General features: G+C 45.1%; 1 protein-coding gene across 1 annotated transcript in view; it reads left to right on the top strand.

The window, feature by feature from the left end:
* Positions 1 to 17,578, top strand: part of HDAC1 (histone deacetylase 1) — a 200,333-nt gene that overhangs the window by 88,407 nt on the left and 94,348 nt on the right. Inside the window, exons 6-7 of the mRNA XM_069622473.1 lie at positions 15,895 to 16,036; positions 16,790 to 16,882. Of these exons, the coding sequence (XP_069478574.1) occupies positions 15,895 to 16,036; positions 16,790 to 16,882 (235 nt within the window). The remainder of the gene's footprint in view (positions 1 to 15,894; positions 16,037 to 16,789; positions 16,883 to 17,578) is intronic.

Raw genomic sequence — 17,578 nt, 5'->3', positions numbered from 1 at the left:
TATCAGAAGGCCTAACAGAAGCAACGTTGGCTTACTTCTATTTGCAAAAAGTGAGCATCCCAGGGGCATCAAAACATTTTTTTCAAAACTATTTAAATTTGTACCATCAAAGTTTCCTGAGATGCTGTCATTCCATCGACCAAAAAATAGTGCTCTAAGAGAAGCGTAACGGGCAGTTGTCAGTGGCAAAGGGTAAATATACCAACCTAGCCCCTTATCCCCATGTTGCGGTAGATGTGTATAGATCCAGCAATTGGTCTTATTAAAAATTGCATGAGTGGCATTCATTATTAACAAAAGGGTATTATTCTGATAATTCAGTCTATGCAAAGAATCTCTAGACGACAAAGTAGGCAATTGCACAGGAGTGGGAATAACAGATACATTTTCAATAGGTAAAAAGTCCTCTAATGGATATGCTTCTTCCAGATACCATAACCCAAAAGTTATTACAAATCCAGTAATTATTACGAGAAGGCAACAATACACTTTGGGGGTCCCCTTACATACTTGATCATTGGCTCTGCTAGTCACATTTTTTATCTAAGAGTTCAGTACGAGCGGTAGCGGGTGCAGGCATCGTAGTCTTCAATCGAAAAAACACCAATTGTTCGTTTGCTGGAGACTCCAGTCGCGCGTCGTCTTAATGTCTTTCTCACAACCCTTAGCCAACAGAATCTTTCCGTACAATCTGGCCAAAAAGACAAGCCCTCAAATGATTTTCTCAATCGCACAGTTAGACATGCTGTACATTTACGTCCTTGGGAGACAATTATATTTTGCAGTTTCTGGTGGGAACAAAGTGTCGTCACTTCCTCCTGGAAGTGGCGAACGGACGGAAATGGGATCAAGAAAGGATTGATCCGGAAGTTGCACTGTTTGGGAGTGCGGAGACAAGATGGCCGTTTTGTCCGGCCCTGCGGATTCTGAAACAGTCTCTGATTCTCCCTTGTTGGTGGTTGCTGTTTCAGGCACGCTAGTTACAGCAGTGGGAAGGGATTCTGTGTCTTCTGTATCGTGAGGCACGGGCTGTGGGATCCGCTTGGTGTGCGTCGCATGGATCCAGTGTTTACAACCCGCTACCTGTACGGCAGTCTGAGTGACCAGCAGGACTTGGTAGGGACCCCTCCACCGAGGTGCAAGGCAAGATGACCTCTCAAAAACCTTCGTGAGGATCCAGTCCCCCGGTCGTAGACTGTGACCAGGACCCTCGTAGTGCACAGGTAATGCCTCTCGCACCTGGTGATAAATTGAAAACAGATTTTTAGTCAACTGGTTACAGTAGTCTGAAAGAAGCACATTTTCTATATCCCGTAATGAGCGACCTTTTGGCATACCCCAAATATTAGCAGGTCTCCCCAATACCACCTCAAAGGGAGAGAGCCCAGTCTTAGTTTGAGGGGTTGTTCTCATCGATAGTAACACAATCGGTAAGGCATCCGGCCATTTTAGCTTGGTGCCAGCACACGTTTTAGCGAGTTTGTTCTTTATAATGCCGTTGTGCCTTTTCACTAATCCGGCACTCTGGGCATGTCTAGCTGAATGGAACCGCTTGTCAATCTGTAATCCTTTGCAAATTTGTAGGATAACAGAGGCAAAGTGTGGCCCATTATCTGACCAGATGAGACTCGGCAGCCCGAACCTAGGAACAAACTCTCAACAGTCTTTGCCGTGGTTATGGCCGTTGCATCTCTAACCGGGAAGGCCTCAACCCACTTACTAAAGGCACAAATAACAACCAATACATATTTAAGATTGTTCCATTTCAATAAAATCAAAGTGAATAACCTCAAACGGGACAGAAGGTGGAGCGAAACTTCCTCTAGGAGTCGAGGTACCTTTTCCTACATTGTGCTGCAAACAAACCATGCAGTTCTGGACAAAACGCTCCGCAGTTATGAAAATCTTATCATTGGCCCATACACTGTGTAGCATTTTTAATTTCCGCGCGCACAGATGTCGGACCATGAGCCATAATAACCATCATTGTAATGTAGGCGTCGGGGAGTAACCATTTCCCTTCAACATTTTCTACCCAACACCCATCATCCAATCTCCCTGCACCCTCGATCCATCTCTTAGTTTCCTCTATGGTAGCATCTGCTTGAATATCTTTTACAAGATCAATACTTTCACCCAAAGTGCAAACATTTACAATTTCTTTTACAGCGTACATTTCTGAACTGAAATCGGTGGCAGTTTGTTTAGCTATCTGATCGGCGAAGGCATTCCCTTTTCCTACATCTCTAACTTTTTGATGTGCTGAACATTTTATGATAGCTAACTGAACAGGGAGTGCAAGTGCTGAAAGCAATCGCACTATTAAAGTGCTGTGCTGGATTTTTGTTCCGTGCAAGGTCAAGGAACCTCGTTGTTTCCAAAGTCTACCGAAATTGTGGGCCACCCCAAAGGCATACTGGCTGTCAGTATATATGTTCACTGTACGCCCTTCAGAAAGCTCACAAGCTCGAGTTAACGCTATCATTTCTGCAGCCTGCGCAGAGTTATGCATAGTTCTTTTAGTTTCCACAACCGTGCTTAAAGTAGTGACAGCATAAGCAGCCGTGGATGTACCGTACCGTCTGGAAGTTTAAAACAAGAGCCATCACAAAATAGCTCTCCTTGAGGGCTATTCAAAGGCGTGTCTTTCAAATCGATTCTGCCTTTAGTCTCTTGTTCTGTTATATAAAGGCAATCGTGTGATGTATCATCAGCAGTATTTTGTGAGACAGGTAAAGGTTCAGCCGGATTTAATACGCAACACCTCTGAATTTGAATGCGAGGGGCAAACGAGATCAGTTCATATCTTGTCAATCGAGCAGAAGTGAGGTGTTGCTTTTGAGTTCTATTCAATAGAATATCTACAGAGTGAGGTACCATTAGGGGTTAACGCATGACCCAGGACCATTCCCTCACTTTGTTTTACAGACGCAGCAGCAACAGCGCGCAAACATCTTGGCAAAGCGCATGCTACAGGATCAAGGGCAGAGGAATAGTAGCCGCACAGCCTATTGTTCCCTCCATGTTCCAGCGTTAACACAGCCAAAGCACATCCATCACGTTCATGCACAAACAATACAAAGGCCTTATCATAATTCGGAGTTCCTAAAACCGGCGCTGAGCACAACGCGAATTTGAGCAAATCGAATGCTGTCTGGTGTTCCAAGGTCCATGGCAATGGCAAAGAAATGCCCTTCTTTGTCAAAGTCAGCATTGGTTTAATCGTTAACGAAAAATTAGGGATCTACAATAAGAAGCCATACCTATCAAGGCTCTAACCTCCTTTTGCGTATTTGGGACAGACTTACCAGAAATGGTCTTTATTCGTTCAGGTGTCAACCGTCTTCCCTCCTTTGACAGGAGATAGCCTAAATAGGCGACCTCCTGGCAACAATATTGGAATTTCCTAAGTGAAGCTTTGTGGCCATGTTTTGCTAGATGACAAAGCAACAACACGGTGCCTTTTTTACAGGCACTCAGAATCAGCAGCCAAGGTCATCTACGTACTGCAGTAACGTGCAAGTAGTATGCAACTCGAGGGTATCAAGCTGCTCTTTCAATGCCCTACTATAAATACTTGGACTCTCAGTGTACCTTTGTGGTGCACGAGTGACTGTAAACGAGCGTCCACCTAGGGTAAACGCAAACAAATACCTGCTATCCTTGTGTATGGGAATACTGAAAAACGCGTTTTTAAGATCAACAACGCTAAAATGAGTGGCAGAAGCCGGAATCATAGTATCGTTGTGACATCAGGTACAATAGGAAATTGAGGAGCCACAATTTTGTTAATGGCCCGTAAATCAATTATAAAACGAAAGGAAATTGCATGATCACCTTTTTTGTATACTGGCAAAATAGGGCTGTTACATATGCTACCCGTAATCTCCTCAATTACTCCTCAATGTACAAAATCAGAAACTATACATTTCAAAGCCTGTTCGCCTTCAACTGAGATCTTATATTGCGGGATGCGAGGCAATTTTACTCTGTTTCAAAATAATTTTAACAGGTTCAATTTGGAGAATGCCCACATCGTTATCAATTGCCCATAAGCATTCTGGAACATTACTAAATTCTGGCGGTAAAGGTCGAGTCAAAAACTGAGGCGAAATTGTTAGCCGAGTTCCATCTGGAGAACAATGAATTACTGCGTGTAATGCCTTCAGCAAATTTAGCCCCAGCAAGTTCTCCCCAGTTTCTGGTAAGTAGAAATGGACACTGTTCCGTGAAGGGACCTAGTGTTATCGGTACCGGCAAAGAGACCGGACAAACTACAGGTGTGCCTGAAAACCCTACGGAAACATGGGATTGCCTTGACAGGGGAATATTTGGAACCTGTGAATGATCAATGGAACATTTCTGTGCTCCCGTATCTACTAAAAATAGATGCTTCCTATTTCCCACCGCCATCTCAACGTAGGGGCCTTTCTGATGAACGGGAATAGGCGTAGGTTCCAAATCCTGCTTCGGGCAATCCTAGCGGAACAGAATATTATCAAAAGGAAGCTCCTCGGAGGTACGCGGCAGAAGGGTGATCAAAAATGTTTCTATTATCCACATTTGAAACTTGCTTATCTTGTGAAGAAGGTTGCTGTGATTCTGGTGTAAACTGACCTCTGCCAGGGCACCCTGCACCTGGGCGACCTCTGGATCGTCTACTCATGTTCCCAAATGACCTTTGCTGTAAGGTCGGACATTGTGCGCGCCAGTGGCCTTCCTGCCGGCAATAGGCACACTGGTTAATGGCTACCGGAGCCAAGGGCGCACTTCCCTGTGGAATGTACTGACCTCTAAATTGATTACCCCCTCTAGAGTTTCTAACAATCTGCTGCAATAAAACTTTAGTTTTCAAGTCACCCTTTTTTTTTCTCAGGTTTCTCTTTTTTCAGTATTTACATGATTTTGGGACTGTGCCTGCCAAGCGCTTTCAGAAGACATAATCTGTAACTGGATGTCAGGCAACAATCCACGTACAAATTTGTCGACAACCTTTTCCCTGACTCTGTGCCCAAGTCTTGTCCACTGAAATCCGAGAATACCTGCTCGAACCGATTGAAAAAATCGGTAGCACCCTCGGACTTTCCTTGGACACAGGCCGTAAGCTTGTCCCAAATGATTCTTTTTTCTGGAACCATAGTTTTCAATTTTACAATAATTCTATCAGGCAAGGGTGGTCGTTCTCCAGCTGGTCTTTCTCTGTCCAGCCTAGTCATGTTATCCCATCTCCCAACCCAGGTATGTCATCTATAGTCCTAATCTGCTTCCACAAATCAACTGGCAGGAGTACGGGAAATAATAGGTCAATATCACTTAAAGTGAATACCGACGACTGTAAGACTGACTCTATTTCTTTATAGAATCCGGTCGGATTTTTTCTTATATCAGGAGTAGATTGCTTTATGGTGTTCACTTCCTGTCTTCCTGTCTTGAGAAACGGGACGTGAACAAACTGAAACGTAATGTGCAGGAATTTCTCCGGCTACTATACCTCGTGCAGCATCAGCCGCAATCTCAACTTTTGGGACAAATGTCGGAGGGACCTATCTCATAGGCAACTGAGAAGTAGGCAGCTCCGAACGCTTACTAAGCAACAGAGCCAAATCAAGTGCTAAGGCAGTCGAAGAATTATCAATCGAAAAAGCTCTCTTATAAACACTCAACAATTCTGCGGGACAACAAATCTTTCTTCTTACACACTCATTCTGCAGGTGCTCTACAATCACCTGTATCACTTTCTTTTGCATTTCTAAAGTATACTGACTGTGTCATACTTCATCTGGAGTTATCGACATATCCGAAATCCATCTTATTGCGTCCTTTGTACAAATTCGTGCTTCCTCACGTTTTGATTCTCGACGAGGAGAAAACAGTTTCTGTAAGTTCATAATACCTAAACTATCACCATCTACTTCCTCGTTCTGTTATTCTTCCAACTCCTTCCTATACTCAAAAATCCTCTCAACATGCTCGTATACCTTCTCCGCAGTATCTCTGGACAACGCTAAGGCGTTCAAATCCCGTAATCCTTGTGGGAAATCTACATCATTTTAGTCTATTCCACATTATACTTAAATGAGTCCCTAATCCTTCGATAAAAACATTTTTCTCAGGCATATCTTTAAAATTTTCGAGTGTGGAAAAAACATCAGCTTGTTCACCCTTCGCCATACAATGTTTAGCCCAAGCAGTCAATTCACTCCTCTTGTCGGGGGACACAGTATTACGAGTCACAACCCTTCGTCTTGCTCCCTGGTCTACTACAAGCAATGCAGGATCACTTGGAAGAGTAGGCACATTCTGAATAACAGGTGAAGGAAAGGGGGTAGGCAAAGGGGCGATGGCTGGAGGAACAGGGAGGAACTATAGGAGGGGGGGGAACTACAACAGGATGGGGCAAAGCGCCAGGAGGAGGGACGTATGGAGGTGGCGCGGAGGCATCGGGCCTTCGTTCATGCAAAAGTTTATTAATCAATTCGTCTGACGAATGAAAATCTTTTGAAGGGTAGATTTTCTGAATGCCTAATTGAAATGCCCTCTCCGTGTTCCTAACTGACTCCAATTGTTCATTTTGATCATATAACCGTGCCTTTTCGACACTCGTCATATGTCGACGCATATGTTTCTCTCTACTCTTTTATTGCTGCGAAGCTTCTGTTTTCCAACTGTGCAATGCGTCAAATGCTGCAGGCCTAGCCTTTTTCTTTACTAATACAGACTCTAAATATTCTATACGAGGGATTTGAAAACTACCATTGGTTGGCCACCGGAGATTAGAATTATGTCTAGTTTGTCTGTGCCAAATGTCATTAAATGCTATACTACCAAAGCCTTTCTTACAGTACATGCCGGCGACCCCTCCTGTGGTGCGGGACAGCTATCTTCCAAAGATTGTCGCTGCGGAAAAATGCCCTAAAGCTGGCAGACAATTTCCCAGGCATATCAAAGTTCTGGTGTTACCTGGTTAAATAATTGTGCTCGTCCAAATTCAAATTTGTCAGGGTTAGATCAAATTTGTCAGGGTTAGATTAAGAATCGGGACACAAGTCACCTGACCAAAGGACTGGGAGGCCCGATCGGGTTACTAAGGACAATGCAAAGGACCCACGTGTCTGGTGATTTTCGGCAAATTTACCCACCTCAAATATATGGACCCTCGTCAAGACATCGTCTCGGGCTACAGCTCACCGTCCAGGGATCGGATTGTGCAGTTTCGTCGAGGAATTCACTTCTCGTCTTCGAGTGGCCGGTTCTGTTGGCACCGTTCCGATCTCGGTCCGATAGCCGAGCCAACCTTCAACGAGACGAAGTCAATGTTGAGGGTCCCTATTCGGGTGCCATCTGTGGAATCAGGAAAAATACAATATTACGGCTGTTACACAGAGCAAAGGAAAATACACTGACACGGGCTTATAAAGATTCCCAGAATCTTTATTACAAAACTGAACAGTATTCAACAAAGTACATAAATAGCTATTTGGCCGTCAATACATCAGAGACCACCAGCAGGGTTCAATGTGAGCAGTGACAATTTCCTAGCTGGACATCGATGCATTTATACAATTCGTAAAATGATGTCCAGCCCTTTTAGTTAATCATACACTGGGCTAGGGTCGCGCCAGGTTCACTTTCCTAATTTACATCTCGTGAATGCGGGTTTACTTTTTTAATACATTTTACTAACACTCCATTATTCTTTAATCTAACATTTACACTCTTTACATGCTGGTTTAATACAGACCAAACAAATGTTTCACTTATATTTGGATAGCATTACTGTCCTTATATACTTGTAGTTTAACTTTGCTAATTCAAGTAATCCCCTGCTCCCGAGGTCAACAAAGGACAAGGTCTACATGACCCTAACATATAGCCTGAGGGCAGGTTGGACATTAACTCTCCTACAGAGGTTGGAGATGTTAAGGCAAGAATAAGGTCACACGAGGCGGCCATTTTAGATTACAGGGTGACTTTGTATAAAACCCCAAAATGGCAGTTTCTAACCTAAAATGGAGGCTTGATTCAAGATGGCGGCTTACATTAATTTCTATGGTCAAGACCTTGCCGTAGAGTTATTCGCGTACAATTCTAAGCAACTTGGCGTAGGCCAATATGCATACAAATAGTTTGTAATAAGAGGCATAATTTAATATCCGGTTTGACAAATTGTCAGGGGTACTCATGCACCGATTATTTAAAGAAGAATAAATCATGCGCTGTGTAGTAGTGAAAACACACACAGCTTACCTATGGGTGTATTAAATCCAAAGGTTCTGTTATTGGAAGTTGTATAAGCCACAAGGGCTAAACTCTGTCTGATCCTATTGTGAAAAAACAAAGAAGGGAATTTCTTGTTGGTATGAAGATCACCTAAGAAGGGATCGAAAACAACTGTTATGGCGGGCACTCTTCATAACAGACTCTTACCTCTCGGCTGGAGGTGAAGTTTCACTTGTAAAAGAACCTAGTTTTTCTTTTCTTTAAAATGGTCCAGCGGCCAAAAACCTAAATCGAACGGGAATATCCAATTAGTATTTTATGGCACTAAATGCACCTCAGTAGTTTTGAAAGTTGAGTGCGGGCAAAATGGCCTTACCTGTCAGGGTACAGGACCTGCTCGCAGTCTGCCGCTGTAGCGTATGAACCGCTGAGTCATTCTACGATTCACGGGGGCCTTGCTTGGCGTTAGTAACGCTGTTGCAGGACTCCATGATCATTTATACGGCAGCCATCTTGGGTGGGGATGGGTAGCCACTAATTGTGGAAGCGAGTGAACTTCAGCAATTGCTCAGTGTGAAAAGAGAATTTACATGGGTCCCCATGTGTCTGGGATCCAATTGTGTAAATTAGCCACAGTGTTTAATACGGGTTGCTATGGCAACCGACAATGGGCAAAAAAGGGGCGTTAAATGTTGTGCCAATCACTCGGCTTGTACACCGAAAGTGTTTATGTAGGTCCTCACGTGTGCGGAGATCCCAATGGGTGATCTTAACCCTATGTTGGTGTGGGTTCCTGAGAATGCCTGAATGCAACTAGTCCTGATTGTCTGGCTGTCCTTTCAGGACAGCCACCCTGCTGTGATTGACAGCCTAGGCTGTGCATGAATGGGAGAAACCTGCTTAAAAGGCAGGGGTTTTGGGACTACAGGCAGTCGACCACTGGGAGAAACGCCACACGAAACCATGAACAACTCTTGCGGCATCCTCCTGGACCTTTGAATTGCCCAGTGAAGCCCTGCTGCAGTGCTGAAACTACTTTTTTAATTTGACAGAAGCATTGAAGGGACGTCTTCCCTTGGGTTAATGGGGCCAACTAACTCCACTGAACCATCTTCCTCGACTGGCTGTACTTTGCTGCTGCAGGAACCGAGTGCCAGGAGTCGAGGAATCTGTAGTAGAGTGCAATGTCTGAAATCTGGCCAGAAGCTCCAGGAGTCTCCTAAGGACCCGCCAGAAGCAGGACGACCAGAGCATGAGTCCCCTCACTGGAGTTCAGGGGTGAAGGAAGCCCAACCGGTTTCCGAGATTTGCGACTGTGCTGTTTATCAGCATTGACGCTGCGAAAGTGTCGCCGAACCAAGGAGCCGTAGCTGCCTACAACCTCCAAACTGCTGCGCAAGCCCTCCAGACATCATCTTAGCCCCACGGCCGAGGCTCAGGAACCCTGGGTCTGCATCGCTGTAATGGGACCGAATCCAGCTGGGCCACTCTTCTTCAAACCAGAGGTACTGTTTAGACTAGGGGTACTTACCTCGGTGTCTATGAGCTGTGCTTTTCTGCAGTGGCTTACCCTTAGAGTGGATTTCAACTCTGCTTTTCACAGGATTAACAGCTTGTGACCCTACAAGTGACTTGTTTCCAAACTCCCTAACTTTGCAAGACTAAGAGGTGCTTCAGCTCCGTAGACTGCTCCAATTGACTTGGGTTGCCCTGGCTCCCTGCAGACTCTTCTAGCCCATTGACTTTGATATTGGTTTTCCCTGATGGGTGGAAACTTGTTTGAGACTATTATTGCTGGGAAAGGCTTGTCGATTTCATTGGAAGGTTTAGTTTTCATCGCATATACTAACCTTTTAACCTTTTCCTTCCTTTCTGCAACCCTATAACTAGTGATATATAAAAATGCCATTACTGTCCTTGTGAATGAAGTCCCTTCAGGGTGTAGCAAGTGTTGGAAGCATAGCCAAAGAGTAACCACTAACTTGCATGATTCTGAAAGTATTTTAAAGTATATTTACTGTGTAGATTATCTTGCCACCATTTTTAAGAATGCTTATTTAAAAATTGATGTTAAATAACTAACTGAACACTTGGAAATGTTACTTGTATTTGCGAATTTCATTGCTACAGCTCACATTTATCCCTCATGAGATGGGCCTGGCTGCTCAGTCACACTAACAACTTGTGTAGTACAGACCTATACCAAAAGGTGGGTTACCTAATACCAAGCAGAGAAGTGTACAGTGTGTGAGACTACACAATTCTTGCCTAACAGACTGCTGAGTGCCCGTTGAAGCCCTGCAGCAGTGCTGACACTGTTCCGAATGGACAGGGAAGACCTGCAAAGGGCGACTTCCTCCCTTAGGCTGGTGGGACCAACTAGCCTTGAGACACTCTATTTTGGCGCAACCCCCGACTTGCTGAGACATTATAAGGCTGCAGAAGCCCAATACCACTTGTGTGTACATTGTCTTCAGAAGTCCCAATCCGGCCAGATCTTTGTAGACGTCTAGAGGACCCTACAGAAGCAAGAAATATGCGTCCAGAGTCCAGGACCGAGGGATCCAGGAAATCCTAACCGGAGCGTTTTGTTCTTCATTGGCGCTGAACCACAAAGCCGCTGAATCGACAGAAATCCATTGCTGCCGAGTCCCTAGAGTGCTGCCACAGGAGCCCGCCTGATGTCCTCCCTTTCGTCACCACGATCAAGGACCAGGAACAAGAGTCTCCTGCATTGCATCGTGAAGGCAACCAGCTGAATACTTTCATTTTCAAGGTACTATGGGGTTTGGGGTATTTTATCCTGTTGCCATTTGGGGTGCATTTTAACCCACCACCAAGTTGACCCCACTAGCTGCATTGGCTTTACAGCTTGTGCTTTCTAAAGGCGGCAACTCTTGAGTTGCTGTGATTTTCTCTTTTGAACATGGACTAAGACATTTTTTGAGAAGAGTATCAGAACTTTGACATCGTCCATTGACTTTGGCTGTCCTGGCTCCCTAAAGGCCTCCTTATGAACCTATTGGCCTTGGCAGTGCTTGTTCCCTTACAGGTCGTAAATATTGTACACTTTAATACTGGGATAATTGACTGCCTTCATCCCTTTGGGATAATCAAACTGTTCTCATCGCTTATCAGTCTTTTTTGATCTAACTCTAACCCCAACCTTTCCTTCGTGAAAAACTCATATTGTAAAGGTGGTAGTATATAAATGCTCTACTGACCTCAAATGACATTGCCTCCGGGTGCTGGAACATGTGTAACATAGGAATGAAAAACTCACCCTCTTTGGTTACTTGTTGAATTGAACCTTAACTTGGAATTGCTATTGGTTAATTACTGCTTTTTAAAGAATGCTTTACAGATCTTCGTGTATAAATAATAGTGTTTAATTGGATACTTGTCTTTACTAGTTTCATTGCACAGCTCACATTACCGCTCTTAAGAGAAGCCTGGTTGCTCAGTCACACTACCATACCAACATGTGTACTACCGGCCTGTATTAAAAGGTGGGTCTAATACGAAGGAGAGGTCTTGTGTAGTCCCACACCAGTTGGACTGCATTCATTCTTACCGAACTCCTGGCTATTGGGGAATGTTACAGGTTAGCGGATAAAGACCAAACGGAAGGCTTGAGAGCACATTCCACAAGGGGCATGGCAACCGCTGCTGCTCTTCAGAGAGGTGTTCCCGTCAGACAATCGTGCAGCGGCCATTTGGTTGTCTGGTCACACTTTTTTTAAACATTGCTACTTGGATTCATCTTCCAATCAAGAAGCACCATTTGGGAAAGCGGCGAAAGCGGCGGTTCATTAAGTCCATGCTAAGAGTTAAGACCAAATATAATTCGTACACCCACCCAATTATTACTGCTTTGTATCATAAGATGAGGAATACGTGGGAGGACACACTCCATTCGAGGACCAAGTTACTTACCAGTGGTAAGCTTCTTTCGATTGGATGTTCCCCTCACATATTTCGCATCACCTCTCCCAGCCTACCTCGCCGTAGAATGTACGTGTTCTTACATTTTATGCTTTCTTGGAGCCTATGGGCTATGGTACGCCTGATAATTCCTCTACAGTAGGGTAAAACGGAACTGAAGCCAACTGGGGCTGCATGCACTATTTTCGACAGTCGAATAGAGGCCCTCGAGGGACATTGACAAGACGCACAGCGCCTGTCGGAAATAGATTCCAAAGCAGCTGAAGCTGGAAAGATATTTTTATCATAAGATGAGGAATACGTGGGAGGAACATCCAGTCGAACGTTACCACGGGTAAGTAACTTGTTCTACTGGTCCATTGAGTTAAGATTGGTATGCAGTAACTAGTGCATTGCTCCTAGGGAGCAGTGGGATCAGGTGGCCGCTTTAAGTGAAAACCAATGTATTGGTGACTGGGCATTCTTTGTTAATGTGCGTATCCCACTTGCACAGTAGTATGGATTTCTTTGAGACTTAGCCTCCAAAGGGGTTATTTCTAAAAAATAAATAAATGTATATCACTTGCCTTATCGTCTCTTTAATGCGTCTTTGGCTATAGGGGAGACAACCATATTTAAGCAAAGGTCAATCGGGCCTTGCAAACCTTAAGAATCCAACTAGACCCGCAAGGCGTGTCGCTTAGTTTAGATGCTTGACCTGAAATGCACTTGCTCCATGGTGGCAGCGCCAGCATATTTTCTAGTGCTGTCTGTAAAATGGTGTTTGTCCTCCATACACACTCCATATTTGGTGCAATGCTGCCCCTATGCACAGCAAATCTTATTTGCCATTTACTGAAAGGTTTGTTTGCAGTAAATGTGAAGTGGGTTTCAAACATCCATATTCTTGCTAGCAAGGTTGAGGACCATGTAAATGGTACTCGCCCGTCATAAAATCTCCTCGCCAATGCGAGTGGATTAGTACAGTTCTGTTTATTTGCAGTTTCAGAGTTGGGCACTGGTGCTTGGCGTCATCTTGCTTATCGTTTGGAAGGATCCAGGGTCCTCCCGTCCGCCCAAGCGCTTTAGAATTAATCTTCTTTTAGGCACTACAATGGATTAGGGGGAAGGAGGGGCACTGGAAAGGCTCTCCTGCAGGTATAATCCCATACACACTGAATGACCTGAAGAAGCAGAAGAAGGAAGTTAATGTTTAAATATAAAGCACAACAAACTATTAGCTGGATACCTTTAATGTTAGAGGCAGTCCGAGGTGAGTTAGTCCCAGATGCCATTTAAATATCTTAGTGCTACAAACGCACATACAGTGCGTTCTGCGCTTGACTCCCCATTCACCATGTCTCCTTCCTTCCCCAATACTGCCTCCCAGGCGCTCTGATTGGTTCATTTGCCCCATCCAAACAGCTACCAGGTGCGCAGTGGCCTCGCCGGCACCATTGGGGACCATGAGGCAGTCTGAGGTGGCTTAAATGTGATCCCCCCCTGCCGCCTGATTGCAGCCGTGTTTTCCCCTCATGATCCAGCCTCCCAAACCCTCCCCCCAGCTCTGATTGGCCAATCACTCCTTATGGGCCGATTTTTATTTATTTTATTTTGCATTTGTAAAGCGCACTGCAGCCCACGGGCATAGAGGCGCTATCAAGGATACTTAAGAAGGCTTGCTTGAGGGTTACAGTAAGCGGGCCAGAAAAACTTTGCTTTGGTTGGTACGATACAGAGAAAGTCTTATACATGCAATGTAAGTAGTGATATTTAATATTCAGAGATGGAGCATGTGTCAGGAATCGTACATGGGTGAGCCCTCTAGACAAGAGCCTAGTTTTTAATGCCTTGCGGAAGGCAGAATGGGATTCGATTGATCTGATCTCGTTTGGGAGGTTGTTCCAGAGAGAGGCTGCCATTGATGGGAAGCTCGAGCCCCCGGCACGCACTCTGCGCGTGTGAGGAGTCAGGATGCGGTTGGCATAAGCGGCCCTGGAGGATCTGGAAGCTGTTTGTTTCTGGATCCTTTGTTCGAGATAGGGGGGTGCGAGTCCGTGAAGACATTTATGTGTTAGGGCAAGGGTTTTGAAGACCACCCTTTCTTTGATGGGTAGCCAGTGTGCCTCTCTCCTAGCCAATGAGATGTGTTCTCTGCGTAAAATGCCAGTTGCAGCTCTTAAGGCATTGTTCTGGGCATTGTACTTGGGAACCCTCTGCCTGGCAGCCCCTTCGGCTAAGGGCCTCGAGGCAAAGGGCGGCTCCAGAAAGTGTAAGCGGGTGTCTGCAGGGGAAGCCAGTGAAAGCACTGACCCGCCGTCAACCAGCAGCAACCAAAAAAGTAAGTGTAGCATGGGTGGGGAGTTTAGCAATTACTCTACTCCAGAAAACCCTGCCACTCAACATTATCTTTCTTCTGAACTGTGAATGTTACCAATGTCGCACTTAGAATTGTGAACATTAGCTTGCCCACTTTGCCAAAACTGCCTGTAGGCCTTGTGTAGTGCCTGGCAACCATTTCCTTGTCTCCCCTCTCCCTCCCACCCCCCGTGGTGTTAGCTAGCACTGGCAGAGCACATGTGACTCACCAGTTATCTACTGTCCGTCAGGAGTCCGTGCAGTCTAAGCATGGGATTTGTATGTTCCGTACGGCCAAATGCAGAAATGGCACATGAGTGTTAAGGGTCATATATGAGCAGAATATGGATAGACAATGAAAATTGTTTTTATAAAGGTTTAGGTTTTCCTGGGGCTAGGCATCAATGTTTGTAAAAGTCTGCAGAGCTGCATTGTTTCTATGTAAGGTAGCAAAATGTAGAGCAGCATGTTCTAACAGAAACCGCTGACAATGAAGAAAAGAAGGATTTGGAGCATCCCTTGTATGGAAGGCTGGATTGGGATGAAGCAATAGCCCGTATCCAGTGATACTACTACAGCGAGACCAGACTATATAAACTCCTGCATGGGACCACGGTGGCAGGAGAAGGAACAGATGAGTGACGGGAGAAGACTGGTCAGGCAGCAGAGTCCTTTGCTACCATCCTTGTTTTTGAAAGATTAAACTTGTTCTCCTTACAAGATACTCTTGGCATTATTTCCCTAGAGGGGTGTATTTATTCTGGTGTGAGCGTAATTGGGGACAGCCTTACAATAACCTTTGGTGCATTGGGAGGGGGATTGGTGCATTAGCGACATTGGGAGTTTTTTTGACTTGGGTTCCAATTGTGGTTCTTAAGCTTTGTATTTTGATCCTGGGTAGTTTGTTTGATTTTTGATTTAAGGAATAATGGTACCTAATACACACCAGAATTAAACTGTAGATCCAAATGTGAGTCTTTCTGCGTTGACTGGCCAGTTAGCTTTCATCTCCAGAGGTGGCCGCCTGATTCATTTAACATTTCCTGCTGTTAAAAAAATGCATATATAGTGTCTTAGGGACTGGTTTGTTGATCACTGGGTTTCTTTCATAAAGATGTAAATGCTCTTACTGTTGCCCATGGTTGATGGGAAACCTTTCATTATGCTGAGGCGCTAGGTCAACTGCATTTGATACCTTTCCTGTAGCTTTCAGCTTCCCCCAGCATCAAGCCCTTAACTAGCAGACCAGTGTTACCAGCTTCGTCTTTCACAAACCTTTCTTTATGTATACTTGATGATTTTTAGTCAGCAAACAATTGAGGCCACAATGCCAGACTTCACCTTGAGTGGCTGCCCTCCCCTGTGCCGTGACCTACCCCTCTTCTCTTCTAGGTACCACCAGAGGGTGCTTTACATAGACATTGACATTCACCATGGCGATGGTGTGGAGGAGGCCTTTTACACCACTGACCGCGTCATGACTGCATCATTCCACAAGTATGGGGAGTACTTCCCTGGAACGGGAGACCTGCGGGTGAGCAGTAAAACGTCTGGATTACAGCTCTCTGAATGGCTTTCAAGAAGTGTTGCCTATATTTAAGCAGTGTGTTGGCAGTGGAACCAGTGCTACATCGTTTTCCATGTACTGCACTCTGAAAAGGCTGGAGTTTGCGATGGGTGACCTTCCGAAGGTTTATCATTTCTGGCTGTGGGTGGAACACTTGCAGGATGTTTGCAGGCTTCGTTTGGATGCTATTGGGAAATAATTGGAGTGATGTTGGTGACTAAGATATGAGGGTTTTTTTCAAAGAAGGGGGGGTAATGGGGAGGCGCAGAGAAGCTGACAGTTCTATGCAGACAGTCTGAAAGTTTGTTTTGTATGTGAGGGGCTGCAAAAACCTGGGAAATGTACTCCGTTTGGTGTCAGATTTAATGAACAATGAAAGTTCAGGGGGTAGACCCCTCGCGGGCAGTTGAATAATGGGGTTGTGGTGCCATAAGGCTTGACTATATAGAGGTATCCGTGTGTTGGGGCTGTTATATGGTTAACAGAGTTAGAAACCAGGACATTAACAGGATTGCGTTTGGTGCATGGAATGGCTGGCCCGTGGGCTGCTAGTTTGTGCGAGGACTGGTGAAACTGGTGGTAGTCTGTGATGGTAACCTGGCGTGGATGGGAAGGGGTAGAGGACATGGAGTTCTTGAAAGTTGGTTGTCTGCACTTTTGTTTTGTTCAGTGGTTTGTGTTGCACCCCATTAGTAACTCTTGACATTCTTCTCATTACAGGACATTGGTGCTGGTAAGGGCAAGTATTATGCTGTGAACTTTCCTCTCCGGGACGGCATTGATGACGAATCGTACGAAGCCATATTTAAACCGGTGAGCAGTTTTCGTGTGTCAATGTAAGAGGAGTGCGCGGTAGGGGCAGACCATGCCCCCAGCCTTGGTTCTAAGGTGCAGCACTCTACTTTTCCCAGATGAACGTGTTTTAGTCACGTGTTGAGCATGGGTCACCATCTAGTGGTTAGTCAGGAATATTACGTGTTGGCATGTGAGCATTTGGCTTCAGTATAATCCTACACTCCTGTAGGGAAGTCCAATGTACCGTCTTGTGTATATTTCAGGGATCAATACAGCGCTGCCTTTTATCTCCAAGGCATCCATTTAGGGTCCACTGTGCTGCCACTATTCATCCAAGGTGGCAATTACAGTAACGGGAGGCATATGGGGGATGTTGGCGGTAGCAGAGCTTCATGGGCATGCAACTCAACAGAAGCGTACAACTCTAATCCCACACCTAAAATATATAATATCCACTTGCGTCAGGCTAACAAATGTACACTGATGGTCATGCAGTTGCAGAATCCATGGAGGTGCTGTGCCCACTACATTCTTCTTTCTTGCCGAGTCACTTTGAACGCGGGGCTATGTGGTTTGGCACACCTGCGATCTATCATGGGGGGGGGGGATAAAGCGTATCAAATAGTTTTTCATTTCTGAACTCTTTCTCCTAACCAATCACTGAGCTCTGGGTCCTACTGACCCCAGCCAATGACTGCCCTCTACCTAAGCCCG

The sequence above is a fragment of the Ambystoma mexicanum genome, chromosome 11 (genome assembly GCF_040938575.1).
Source record: "Ambystoma mexicanum isolate Mex_15411 chromosome 11, UKY_AmexF1_1, whole genome shotgun sequence".
NCBI lineage: Eukaryota > Metazoa > Chordata > Amphibia > Caudata > Ambystomatidae > Ambystoma > Ambystoma mexicanum.
This window is presented reverse-complemented; position numbering and strand designations above follow the sequence as displayed.